Source organism: Heteronotia binoei, chromosome 5, assembly GCF_032191835.1.
Source record: "Heteronotia binoei isolate CCM8104 ecotype False Entrance Well chromosome 5, APGP_CSIRO_Hbin_v1, whole genome shotgun sequence".
NCBI classification, from domain to species: domain Eukaryota; kingdom Metazoa; phylum Chordata; class Lepidosauria; order Squamata; family Gekkonidae; genus Heteronotia; species Heteronotia binoei.
Window position 1 is genome coordinate 36,389,434 of NC_083227.1, and position 14,171 is coordinate 36,403,604.

General features: G+C 45.6%; 1 protein-coding gene across 3 annotated transcripts in view; it reads left to right on the forward strand.

Annotated features, from left to right (window-relative positions):
• The window catches only part of FLOT1 (flotillin 1), a 30,874-nt gene extending 21,602 nt beyond the window's left edge, over positions 1-9,272 (forward strand). Inside the window, exons 8-12 of one of the 3 annotated variants that reach the window (XM_060239166.1) lie at positions 1,864-2,045; positions 3,474-3,519; positions 3,615-3,752; positions 4,487-4,651; positions 7,411-9,272. In XM_060239166.1, the coding sequence (XP_060095149.1) occupies positions 1,864-2,045; positions 3,474-3,519; positions 3,615-3,752; positions 4,487-4,651; positions 7,411-7,446 (567 nt within the window). In that variant the 3' untranslated portion in view covers positions 7,447-9,272. Of the gene's footprint in view, positions 1-1,863; positions 2,046-3,473; positions 3,520-3,614; positions 3,753-4,486; positions 5,618-7,410 lie in introns of those variants that run through there. The other 2 variants (XM_060239167.1, XM_060239165.1) reach the window with 2 other exon arrangements.
• Positions 9,273-14,171: the final 4,899 nt, after the last annotated feature.

Here is a 14,171-nt window from a genome sequence, read left to right on the forward strand (position 1 = left end):
TATTTTGAATCCATTGTTTAAGCCACAGCTTATATAACAGTACCAGATTAATTTGGTCGTCTGAATGCAGACTACACAGCTAACCATGGTTTGTGGGGGTCCATCAGATATGAAACATTTTTAGCTATGGGTTTGCCTGATCTGTAAATGTGAATATCTTAGTTCCCTGAGGCTGCTGTCATATACTTCCCAGCTTCAAAAAAGCTTAGCCACAGCCAGAGTGATCTGTTGGGGCAAATAAAAATGTGGGCGTGACTGCAAATTGAGTCTGGATTTCACCATTGCTCAGAGAAACCATGGTTTTGCATGATTCTGAACCGAGCCATAGATTGCCCCTTGCAACAAAAGTCACACACACACTATTTTCACATGTGCAATGTGAGATGCACCTTCTTTCCTGGTGTGGAGCACCCCATTCAGTTCCAGGACTCCCCCTGAGCTTTGGGCAGAACAGCAACTAGAGCTAGTTTGGTGTAGGGGTTAAGTGTGCGGACTCTTATCTGGGAGAACCGGGTTTGATTCCCCACTCCTCCACTTGCACCTGCTGGAATGGCCTTGGGTCAGCCATAGCTCTGGCAGAGGTTGTCCTTGAAAGGGCAGCTGCTGTGAGAGCCCTCTCCAGCCCCACCCACCTCACAGGGCGTCTGTTGTAGGGGAGGAAGGTAAAGGAGATTGTGAGACGCTCTGAGACTCTTCGGAGTGGAGGGCGGGATATAAATCCAATATCATCATCATCAACCCCACATCATAGTCACAGGAAGAGGGGGCAGCTGGAGGTATGGCCTCTCAGTTGTCCAGACCAGAACCATGGGCAGAAGATTGAAAGAATAAGGATGGGAAACTCAAGCCAGGCACCAGGCAGCATAACATGGTGCAAAATAAACAGAGGGTCACAGCTGTGGAGGAATCCTTGCCACCCACTGGTGGCCTCAACCTGTCGCTCTTCTCGGCACGCATGCAAAGGGCATAGCACTTTTGCTGTCTCCTCAACAGGTCCTTCCAAAAGGTAGCCAAAAACTTAGATTTATACAGAATCAGAATGTATCAAGCTCTGTGAAATTCAGTGAGTGTTTATTACTCACTGAATTTCTCAGATCCTGCTTTTAGCCAGGTAAAGCTAGATGTTCTTTGTGACTTTTGGCCTCCTACACTATTTTTTCAGCAACAGTGTTTGCTCTTGATCACTGGCTCACCTTTCTACCAAATCCAAATCACCGGCTGATGCCTGAGTATAAAGAACCATTTTGTTAGGCGTTTCTTGCCACTCTTTGCCAGCAACCACTTCATAAGCTGGCAGTGTCAAGTGGTATGGAGAATATCATCACTCCTGTTTTCCCTGGATTTCTCCATCAGGTTATAGAAATATGATACGATTTCCTGCACTGCTTGGGCAAGACACTACAGCCAGCCAGGTGAGAGCCATGCAGTCTAGTGGTTAGAGTAGGGAGTAGGGGTGGGGTGGGAATCTCCACTCAGTCATGAAGCGAACTGGATGACCTTGAGCCAGTTGCTCACTATCCCAGTCTCCTCTGCCTCACAGAATTGCTGTGAGGATAAAATGCAGAACTGAAGGAAAAGTGGGATTAAAATGGGATAAATAAGTGGTTGCGTGTACACTACGGGTTGTACACCATATTACCTTGTACGTTGGCTGTCTGTGTGGACCCAAAGTTTGTTTCTTTAAAATATTTATATCCCGCCCTAGTTTATTGGCAGCTAACAAAACAAGAAACTGCAAACACAACTATTGTAAGTTTCACATTTCTGTGCTGCGTTAACCCTCCCAAGATCCATCTTTGACCTCTAACCTCTGTTCAGCTGGGCGACCCCTAAGCTCTTCCCTGTGTCCTCCATGCTCTGTAGGTAGCCAAGACAAAGCAGAAGATTGAGGAGCAGAAGATGCAGGTGCTGGTGGTGGAGCGAGCCCAACAGATTCAAATCCAGGAGCAAGAGATCATCTGCAAGGAGCGGGAATTAGAGTCAAAGGTCAAGAAGCCTGCTGAAGCCGAGCGCTTCCGGCTGGAGAAACTGGCTGAAGCTGAGAGGTAAGGATAGACCTGGCCATCTTTCCCATATAATGGTCAGGGCTTTTTCTGTTGGTCGCCAGAACAAAGCAGACATCATCTCAAGTTTTAGATCTATTGCTAGATTGTTTAGAGAGCCAGTTTGGTGTAGTGGTTAAGTGCGCAGACTCTTATCTGGGAGAACCGGGTTTGATTCCCCACTCCTCCGCTTGCAGCTGCTAGAATGGCCTTGGATTAGCCACAGCTCTCACACAGCTATTCTTGAAAGGGCAGCTTCTGGGAGAGCTCTCTCAGCCCCACCTACCTCACAGGGTGTCTGTTGTGGGGGAGGAAGGTAAAGGAGATTGTAAGCCACTCTGAAACTCTGAGATTCAGAGTAAAAGGTGGGATATAAATCCAATATCATCTTCATCTTCTTCGCTGAATAGCTGCATGTCCTTCACAGTAAAATAAAATCTTATGTACAGGGGTTTTATTTTTCACCTGGGGCAGCATTCAATTGCTTGATTTCTCACACCCTGAAGTCTGAACTTTTCACCCTGTTACTTGTGAGGACAGCAGCATGCCCTCATGGTCACACAGTGGAATCTCTTTTTCACCCATTTGTTCTCCGCAGATCCATCTTGGCCTTAAGGTGCCTTGAACTGGGGCTCTAAAGGGTTTTCCCTGTGTCCCATTCATGTGCAGCAGAGTGGCTCAAATTTTTAATTCTCAGAAGTGAGCCCACTCTGTCTAAGGCAGAAAGGAACAAACTAGAGGATATAGCAATTGTAAGCCGAGCTGTTCGCTGGGCCTCAGCTTATATTTGGGTGGGGCTGTGACTCAGTGACAGAGCATCTGCTTGGCATGCAGAAGGTCCCAGTTCAATCCCTGACATTTCTAGTTAAAACAGAACAGGTCAGAGATGATGTGAAAGATTTCTGGAGAGCTCCTGCCAGTCTTGGGTGGACACTATTGGCCTTCATGAACCAATGGTTTGATTCAGTATTAGGCAACTTCATGTGTGATTTCTAATATTTGTACACTTCTCCTCATGTCATCTTTTACGTACATCAAACAGCATTTCATCATTCCAGTGCCACAGTCCCTCCTTCCTCCTCCTATCACCCAGGAGAGCCAGTTTAGTGTAGTGGTTAAGTGTGGACTCTTATCTGGAAGAACCGGGTTTGATTCCCCACTCCTCCACTTGCACCTGCTGGAATGGCCTTGTGTCAGCCATAGCTCTCGCAGGAGTTGTCCTTGAAAGGGCAGCTGCTGTGAGAGCCCTCTCAGCTCCACCCATCTCACAGGGTGTCTGTTGTGGGGGGAGAAGATATAGGAGATTGTAAGCCGCTCTGAGTCTCTTGATTCAGAGAGAAGGGCAGGGTATAAATCTGCAGTCTTCTTCTTTAAGAGTCAGGAGCAGGAGACGGGAGTGTGGTTACCCTCCTGTTTGTGTTTCTCTGGCAGGTCCCAGCTGATCATGAAGGCCGAGGCTGAGGCAGAGTCTGTCAGGGTGAGTGCATCTCTGCGGTGGAAAGAAAGACAGGCTGTATATAAAGTAGATTGATAAACTCATTCTCCTTTTCAATCCCAACCTCCTGTCCCTAGGTAAAGGGTGAGGCTCGGGCCTACGCTATCGAGGCCAAAGCCCGGGCCGATGCCGAGCAGATGGCCAAGAAGGCAGAGGCCTTTCAGCAGTACCAAGAGGCAGCCATGGTGGACATGCTCCTGGAGAAGATTCCGGAGGTTAGCATTCTCTCCACAACCATCAGTGTGGTTTCCCCCTTTTAGTGCAAAAAAAAAATGTAATTTTGGAGCCTGTACTGCTTATTTCTCCAGAAAATGATAGCACTTTAAAAAACAAACAGGGCAGGTTAGCAGGTATGTTCTTGGGACCTCTTCTCGTGTGTGTGTGTGTGTTAAGTGTCAAGTTGCTTCCGACTTATGGCAACCCTGTGAATTAATGGCCTCCAAAATGCCCTATCACTAACAAGCCTTGTTTGGGTCTTGTAAACTGAGGGCTGTGGCTTCCTTTGTGGAATCAATTTATTGAGTCAATCCATTGTTATTATTGATCTTTTTCCTGTTCACATTCCTATGATGGAAACTGCTGTTTCCAAATGTGTGTTCCTTCCTATGGGGTACCTCCTGCTCCAGTGAGGTGGAGAAAAGCTAGGGTTAGCTCTTTGCCTTGTGGAGGAGACATTTGCTGAAGAAACCAATGGGCATCCTGACTCACAGTAATAGGAACCTTGGAGACCATGTTGGGGATCAGTGGGTGAGATAAAAGTAGCTCAAGGCTGCATGGAAGTGGATCAGAGGATCACAAACTCCACCTCCTAGACAGCTTTTGTAGCAGCTTGGTTGGCCCTGAGGAAAGGCCTGACTTTTTTGCAAAATCCAGGCATCTAAAATATAACAAACTTAGTGCCTGTTCTCTTTCCATTCCTTCCCCCCCTTTGTGTATAATTCTCTTGCAGGTGGCTGAAGAAATCAGCAAGCCCTTGACCTCGGTGAAGAAGATAACAATGGTGTCCAGTGGGACTGGAGATGTGGGAGCTGCCAAGATCACGGGGGAGGTCCTAGAAATCATGAACAAACTGCCTGACACCGTTGAGAAACTCACCGGCGTTAGCATCTCTCAGGTATTAGGCGGAATAGCTGGATTCTCTGAGGGAAAAGAAATTTGTCTGAAGCCTGGGTCATCAACAAAATGGAAGGGACACTTCAAGGAGGTGTTGAACAGCAAACCCCTTTCACTGCAACCAGAAGTGTCTTGCTAATATATATAGAGAAGTGTCCTGCTAATATAGCGAGAAGGTTTAGATTTTATTTCAGTCCTGTATCCACTAGGTGGCCTCCATCACATATGGACATCTGTCTGTAGATGGGGATAAGGACACAAAAAAAGCTCTTCTGGATTGGACCAGCAGTCCTTTAGTTCAGCACTGTGTTTCTCACAGCAGCCAACCAGATACTTCTGAGAAGCCCACAGACAGGGACACAGAGGCCAAATCCCTTCTTTTTTGTTGTTCCCCATTTCCCCCCATAAATGAGTATCTCTTATTTAGCAGTCCTTGGAACATGGACATTCCCTTGAGCCAGCATGGCTAATAGCCATTGATGGATCTATCCTGTCTGATCCCATTTTAAATTCATCTAAGCTGGAGGGCACTGCTGCACCCTATGGCAGTGAATCCTTCAGAAAGTAAGTTGGTGTGGTGTGAAGACTTCCCCTCCTCTGTCTTACCTGAATCGAACACCTAGCACCTTCATTGGGTGTTCTCAAGTTGGGAAATTACTGTTATTTATTTATTTGTGTTATTTATAGTCTGCTTTTCTCACTGGGACTCAAGGTGGACTATGCAGTGTTAAGTCAATGCAGTCAACAGGAGGGGACATCTAGAAAACACTAGTAGGATCTGGATTGTAGAACCACCCAAGAAATCTGAAAACAGAACTTGAAACAAAGCACATGCATTAACATGACATGTTAAAAAAATGTATTTTGTGGTATTTCATTATTATTTACATAGAAGCCACCTTGAGTTCCTATAAAGTAGAAAGGTGGTACATAAATGTTTTAAATAAAAAAATTAAAAACTGAAAAAGATATAGTAAGATTTTGCTTACAGAAACAGACAGTATTAATGATATACCATAGTATAAACTTCAGTCCCTAACCCTTTACCCAAGAGGGTGAAGCAAGTTCTCTGTATCCACTCTGACTACAACATCCATCATTTTATGGAGCTCTTTCATATTCCCCTGCCTTCATTATTAAGCAATAGTGGTTGTTGTAAGAATGCTACAAAATGCTTTTGATAAATAGAATTATGTTCTGTGAGCACACTTGTGTCCAAAGCCTTCATTTACTCCACCCATCCCCAGAATTTAGTTCCAGCATTAATAATCAAGGGGGGATAGATTGGACCCAGAGATAGAGATGTTTTCCTGAAGTTTTGAAGCCGTGAGGGGAAAAGGTAGGGGGGGGGGCGTTCTCCCTCCAGTAGCTTTTCTCTGGCGGGAGTGGGGGATGAGGATAGGAATATTGCAGGATATTGGAATATATGCAGAACTTACTTTCCTATCAAACCTAAATGTGTTTTACTGCTTTAACACTATAAATGCCTCATTTAAGACTTGACATATAAAATTTGGTGTATTTATGTTATTTCTAAGGATAAATATCTTAGTTTTCTATAAAGCGTAAATGTAGATAAACAAAGGAAGTTAGCAGCTGTACAAATGGCTGTACTTTAGCACCATGTATCTGCATCATACATAGAAATCATCAAGGTTTTTTTTCTGGATAAAGAGGTGCTGGAACTCTCAAGAGGGAAAGGAAGGAGAAACACAAGGCTCCCCCAATGAACTTCTAAACATTTTTTGAGAATTTTGTTTCCTTGAAGAGCAGGCCTCTGCCACCACTGCGGAGGTGAAAGCTGAGAGGCTGGGGACTGCCCCTCCCCTCCCCATTGTTTAAATTGCATGGGAGGGGTACCAGGATCAGCCACTGCCCCTCCCAGGCCCTTTAAATGGAATGGGAGGGGCAGCAGCTGCTCCCACTCCCATGCAATTAAAATCACAGGAGAGGAAGGGGGTGGCCCTTGGGCTTTCAGCTTTCACCCCTGCAGCCCTTCAAGTGGTGGCAATGGTGGGGGTGGGTGGCAGGGAAGATCAGGCACCGTGAGTTGGGCATCCTGAGTCACAGCAGTGGTGGCCAGGGGAGGGGAGCCACTAAGTGCCCCCCAACTTTTTTACATCCCCCCCCCAGACTTTTAAAATCCTGGCCACAGGCCTGATGAAGAGACTCCAGAACTCCATTCCGCTGTGTTCCCCCACAAAAAAAGCCCTGGAAATCATCATTATCTAATGCTATAGAATCTCTTGCATAGCTGTTTTCATCTGACACATTTTGAATGAACAAAGCCTTGTCTTAAAAAAGGATTTCCCTCATTCCAACTAAGAAAATAATGCATACATTTTTTTTCACTTACCCCAATTATTTGCTTATTTTTTCCCATCATTTTAAAAAATAAATCCTCAAAAATGTTATTTTCCTGAATATTTGAGGGGTTTTGCACACACACACACATGGAGCTTTGCATCTTCACCCAGAAGTGTGTCAGTAATTGGAATCACCATGAAGCAAGCGTAGTCAAATGCAGCAAGGTGAAACTGCAAGCAGGAAAGATTATTTGGCTAACCCAAGGAGATGAAGAACCACATTCCATTGACTATCAAAGGGTCAAAATAGGAGTTCTAGAACCCCTTCCCCCCCACACACACCGTTCCTCTTTCTCCCTCTCTCCATACCACATTGAAGAACTGTGTATGAATGTTCAGTGTGTATTCTTGGGATTGATGGCCTTGATCTGCTGTTTTGTTTTTGTCTTGTCAGCAGATAAACCAGAAGAAGCCAGGACGAATGAACTAAATGCTGAAGATTTTGGGGAAGTGGGTGGGGATCCTTCGTGAGCATGAACTCCTATGGTCCTAGTCTGTATGTGTTCATATATAGAGATCTTCCCCATCAAGAGACCCACCCACCTCCCAAAGATTGCCAGACCTTTATGGACAGAAGTGTTGCATGTTGGCCAACGCTCCTCAACACCGCTGAGGTCTCGTGCACCCATTGTGTCCCTGTGACACCCCAGTGTGTACATTAGGGTATCCCAGCACCCACTGCATCTAGTAAAGCATGGTTATGTTGATCCCATTCGCGCTAAATCCACTACAATGCATAATCACGTTTCACTCAGTTAAGCTCTGTTCTTGGTTTGTTGGCTGGACACTGCTGGACACTAAGCTTCTTAAAAGATGCATCTCTTTAAGAATTTAAGAAAGCGTCGACTTCTAGAATTCTTGGGAAGGCAACAAGAATGGAGGTTGGATGATGGTGAAAAATGGAGGCTGAAGCTTGTTGCTGGATTGTTTGCTACAAAGATTTGTAACTGCTGAGATCCAATGCTGGGTTTTTGTTTTGTTTTTGTTTTGGAGGGAGGGTTCTCCCAAGGCACTGTTACCAATCTGTGAAGAAATTTTAGGGGGGCAATTTTTCAGTGCTGAAAAAAGGTGGGCAAGGACTTCTGTAAGTAGATCCACATCAGACCACCTATATTTCCCCATGTACACACTTCCGTGCCTGTCCAACCCCTTCTTTTGTGCCATAAATTCTGGGTGCTGTGCCCCACTAAAATGCTCCACTTGGCCAAACCTTCCCCCCAAAAAAACTTTCTTGTCCTTGTTTCTGTTCCCTTTCCCCCCAGTAAGATCTCTTTTTAAGGAGTGTGTGTTTACAGAGGCTTTCCTGAACAGAAACCCAGAAGTGCAGGAAATCAGCAAAGTGGAAGTGTGCAAGAAGCCTGTGCCATTTTCTTTCTTGTGTTGTGAATTGGAGGTTGACTGCTGTGGGGGGGAAATTCTGGTAAGTGTATATTGCAGAGGCAAACATGGATGCAGGATGTGCTTTTGTTTCTTCTTACAGTCATTATCTGGATGTGCCTTATATCTCTTTAACTTCTGGAACAATCGTGCACCACCGCCACCATTCCCACGTCTGGGGGCAAAACGTGTGCTTCTTAAGAACTGGAATATGCAATCAAAAGAAGCCTGTGGAATAGTCTCAGGGGACTGTACCATTTCCACTTGGGGAGGTCCCACAGGAATATGCATGCTCTCCGCAGAAAGCTAACATACTTTCCCTCTAGTTTTCTGCATGCATGTGGTGTAACAAGGGAGAGCATTCAAACAGGTGATTCCTCCAGCTCACAGGTCAAAATTGGAACTTTGCACTCGGCTGCGAGTAGTCTCTCCTACCTTCATTTGACTTCAGTCAGAAGGTATTAGAACCACTTCTGCTGTCTGACTGCAGGACCGTTACGCTTAAGCTGAGCTTTGTACCCTCCCAAGTCAGGCTGCTGTGAGCCACCCTTCAATTTACCAGTCTGAGCTGTGAGTGAACAGGCCCCTCTCTGTTTCCTCCTGTCTGTGTGTCCCAAACTGTGACCCTCTCCCCACACACTATTCACTGCATAAATAAAGTATGCTCAATCTGTTTGCAGTCACTTTATAGGGACCCAGAGTTGGTATCCTGTGTAACTGTGATGGGAAAGTCAAATCTTTCTATCTGAGCCTTTGCCTTGCTTGCTGTGTTGTGAAACCTCAGTTCGGTGCCTTGTCTACCAAAGGAGGAGGATTTGCCTCCCTCCACCGTTCTGCTGCTGAACTGCTCAGCTTATAATAAAACCCAATGTTATTGCCCATAGTTGTCCTCTGGAGTTGTTTCTGACAATCAAAACAGAATACTTTGAAGACTAAGCATTCTCTTTGCCCCCTTCATCAGAATCTAAACTCTCAACCAAAGAAGCCCATGTCAAGTATCCGGAAATTTTTTATACAAAATGTTTAACTTTGAATTATTTCTTTATCCATGAATTTAGGAACTGGTAAAATTCAGCATATGTTGGCAGCAGTGTTCTCTCTAAGCTGAGTTAGCATGAGCTAGCTCACAGATTTTTAGCCTCCAGCTCCAGTTCCTTGTCTTAGCTCAGAAAGGATGACCCCAGAGCACAATAATTTATGCAGTAGCTCACAACTTTAATACCAGTAGCTCACAAAGTAGAATTTTTGCTCGCAAGACTCTGCAAGCTTAGAGGGAACATTGGTTGGCAGCTACCTGGAGGGTAAGGGATGGAGAAGGCTCCTGCCTCATAGACTCTAAGCTTCTTGCAACCATTACACACAATTTCACTATGAAGCTAGGAAATCTCCAGCAGTGATAATAGCAATTGGATCTGGAAACCAGACTGGTGGCAGTCCATACTGGGCATAAGCAAAGAATGTGGCTGTACATATAGTAGTTGTAGAGGAAAACAGCATGGGCAGCAAAAGGGGCAAGATGACATTGATAGTATTATCCATAAGCTATACTGAACCTCCTTGTTCAGAGGCAGTATACCTTTGAGTAGTAGATAATGAGGACAAATGTCAGGTGGGGATAAGGACTGTTGCCTCTGTTCCCTGCTTATAAGCATCTTAAGATCAGAAGAGGATGTTACATTTGACATGTGACTGCATGTCACTGGATTTGTGGTCCAACTGGGTTCTGTAATACTAGGCCAGAAGATGAAACTTTGGTCTGGTCTAGTAGGGCTAGTGTTTACATACAGCAGACTATAATTTTAGAGCAAAATGGGGTTCCCTCCCCTTTTGTTTCTGTTTTTTGGGGGGTGGGGATTGATAGACGTGTGAATGAAGGTAGATGCGTTTGTTAAGTTTCTTGATGACAGTGATTAGATGTTCTTTTGAGGGCTTATTGGTTGCTATACTTCGACTGCGATCACACACACTTTCAGTGCACTTCCAATGTACTTTCCAGCTGGATTTTGCCAGTTCACACAGTAAAATACAGTTGGGAAGTGCATTATTTAGTGTGTATTACTGCAGCCATGGATTCTCAGGGAATCTTCCTCATCTGTGTCAGGCAGGCTTGTAACCCCATTTCTCTTTCCCCCCATCTATAGTGTGCACCAGATCCCTGACTAGTAAATTTGTACTGGATATTATTATAAGGTCAGGTTTTGAAACTGAAACAGGTTATAGAACAGGCCTGCTACTGGGTGCGGGGAACACAGCAAGAATATGAATACAATATAACATTTTAACTTCAACTAAAACTGTTACAATTGCAGTGCAGACATTTAGTGTTTGGCATTGTGTATGAACCATTTTGTTCTTCCTCTAAGGGATGGTAGAAGAACCACAGGTTTGCAACTTCTTGTGACCTGAGCTCTGTAGATTGTTGGGACTGATAATCACGGCCCACTTGTGAAGTATGGTGGCCCATTAGGCCTCATCAAGCCTGTCTTTGCCTGCCTGTTGTGGCTGTCCAGTGTAGGCAGGTTTGGGCTGCTAGGCTAAGGGTGATTCTTGAGTGAATCAAAAATTATACAGCTCTGTTGCACAGAAGAGGCTCAAGATCTTTCATTGCCTGAGGCAGTGATCGCTGTTATTCCCACTTTCCTCACTGTTCTCTGTTCCAAGAGACCTTTCTACTGCTCTAGCCTTCTTTAAAAATAGCTCCGCAAAAGCTGTGCATGCCCAAGAGGGCTTTCTGAACTTTCATGAGGTAACTTCTTTGAGCCAGAATTCAGCCATCATTTTAGTTGCCCTGGAAACAGGCAACTAGAAATGGTGGCCCAAACACTCACAAGGAGGCATCTCATCAGAGTCTGAGAATGGCAGGCACAGCTTGCTAGGAAGGAAGAGATATCTCCTGCTCTCAGGTGCGGCTCTCAATGAGGTGAGGGATAAACAATGTGAGATTTGTGTGGACAGGTTGTTGCTTCCCAAAATCTGCCACCTATGGCAGATTAATGTATAGCAGACCAGCTCTTTGAAGAACAAGTGAGCCCATGCAGTCATTTGAATGCAGCAGAATTGGTGGTGACTGTATAGAGAGCGGGTTTGCTGTTGCCTCTGGCAATGAAGGGGGGCAGTGGATACCATATTCCTCCCATTGCTTAAAAAATAAACCATAATCTAGTGCACCTTGAAAAATTACCAGCATTTTATGCCAGCATAAAACTTTGGTGGATTTATAAATCCATTCCTCAGATTAACCTTTATGCTGGAATAAAATTGTATTCATCTTGATGGTGCCTATAGACTCTTCTTTGTTTTTGTCGGAACAGACTAACATGGCTACCCTTCCTGAATTCAGAAATAAAGTTATGGGATTGTAGGGTTGATGACACTGATTGGGGAAACTCTTGGGGATTGGGAAGGGTAGAGTTTGAAAAGAGGAAGGAACTCGGTAGGAATGTGACTCCATAGACTCTTCCCACTGCAGCTGCTCTTCTCTCCAGAGGAATCGATCTCTGTGGGCTGGAGCTCAGTACTAGTTCTGGAAAAACTCCAGGCCCCATCTGGAGGTTGATAACTCAAGAGGGGTTTAGATAAAAATATGGAGCAGAGGTCCATCAGTGGCTATTAGCCACAGTGTGTGTATTAATTTTTTTTTTTTTTTGGCCACTGTGTTACAACAGAGTGTTGGACTGGATGGGCCATTGGCCTGATCCAACATGGCTTCTCTTATGTTCTATGGGACTTAGTTTAGTGTAGTAGCTAAGAGCGCAGACTCTGATCTAGGAGAACTGGGTTTGATTCCCCACTCCTCCACATAAGGCCAGCTGGGTGACCTTGGGTCAGTCACAGTTCTGTCAGAGCTCTCAGCCTCACCTACCTCACAGGGTGTCTATTGTGGGGAGAGGAAAGGAAGGAGATTGTAAACTGCTCTGAGAGTCCAAGTGAAGTGTGGGGTATAAATCCAATCTCCTCCTCCTCCATTGCCCCAGAAGGGCAGACCAGAGCCAATGGACTGAAATTAAATCAAAATAGTTTTCGGCTAAACTTTAGGAAGCTTTTCCTGACAGAGCGGTTCCTCAGTGGAACAGGCTTCCTCGGGAGGTGGTGGGCTCTCCTTTGGAACTTTTTAAACAGAGGTGACATGGGCATCTGACAGCAATGCTGATTCTGTGAACATAGGCAGATGATGAAAGGGTGGGCAGGAAGGATTGCATCAGTGCATAGTTCCTGTCGCCCTTTCTTACGCATCCTGAGAAATTATTACTTTGGGGTCAGAAAGCAATTTTTCTCCAGGCCAATTTGGCCAAAGATTCTGGAGGGTTTTTGCCATCTTCTGGGCTTGGCACAGGGGTTGCTGGGTGTGTGTGTGGGGAGATACTTGTGAATTTCCTGCATTGTGCAGGGGGTTGAACTAGATTACTCTGGAGGTCCCTTCCAACTGTATGATTCTTCTTGTCCCCCCTCTCCCAAGAGTCAATGGTCCATGGAGGAAATTAAATGCATGTGGGCAGATCAGCTGTGGATAGGCAAACTGTTGTGTATTGGTGACTTAGATAAGCATGCTGTTTGTACATCTGCCAGTTCCTTTGATCCCATTTTCCTGCTCCTCTGTTCAGCACAGCTCCCCCCCCCCTTGTCATGCTGTTGACTGCAACTAAGAAATGTGGCTAAGCCATTCTGTGAGGCCTGTATTTGTTCAGCTGTCTTCAATGCTGGCTTTTCTGACCCCCGTGGACTCTTTGTCAATTGTTTCCCCTTGATCCAGCAGCTACCAAGGTCAGCGGCAGCCATGTCCAGCGTTTTTTCTTGCCATGACTCTACAGCAGGCCTCTTGCTCTGCTTACAGGGACGTGTTAGTCTGGCTGTAGCCACGCATTTGTGCAATTACAGTTTGGAAGCTAGACTCCAGCTCTGAGGAGCAGCCAATTTTGCAGCAGCCCAGATGGGCAGAACGTGACAGATGTGCCATTGGCTCGGCGCAGCCAGGAACAAAGGAGCTTTTAATCTCAGTCTCTAGAGTATGATTCATGGGTCTGCTTCTGCCCAGGCCTGAGGAGGGTGCTCTCGCAGGACCCTGACCTACATGCTGCCCCACTAGAAAGCAACAGCCAACACCAAAACAGCAGCAGATAAGCTAAACAGAGCACTCCTTTCAGGATTTTTTTTTTTAAGAATTCTATTCTTGCCTGTAGCTTAACTACCAGCAGGGATAAGTAAGTCTTTCACCCTCAGGAAGTTGTAGTACTGCTGACAAAGGTGGCCCCTTCATGTACATGCACACAGGCCTTGAATTCAGCAGGAGCTCACAGGAGCACAGCTCCTGAACCTTTCTGACAGCCTCCCTCCTCCTCCCCACCTACCTTGTCCATTGAATAGTAGGTGCAGCTGTATAACAATCTCTGGATTAGGAGAGTGGGCAGCCAGACAGCCACCAGGAGCTTTGACACACCTCCAGCAGCTCTCATCTCTAGCCAGCCCAAGCAGGCCTCCTTAACCTGGGGCTCTCCTTTCTTGCGTCAGGTTGCTTTTGGCTGGTGGTGGGTGGCATATGCTAGTGAGCTCCACCACCTATTTTTCTACAAAATGACCCCTGCATGCACATATACCTCTGATAGCACATGGAGCAGTCTCTATGGCAGGGGACCTCAACATGTGACCCATGGGTGCCATGATGTCCACCAAGTGTTTTCAGAAAGTAGGCAGGGCTTCTGATTGGCTGCGCAGCAGTTGCCACCACAGCATATGGAATTTCACTGTTTCACTGAAGGTAAGCCATGTTCTCTGAAGAAAATA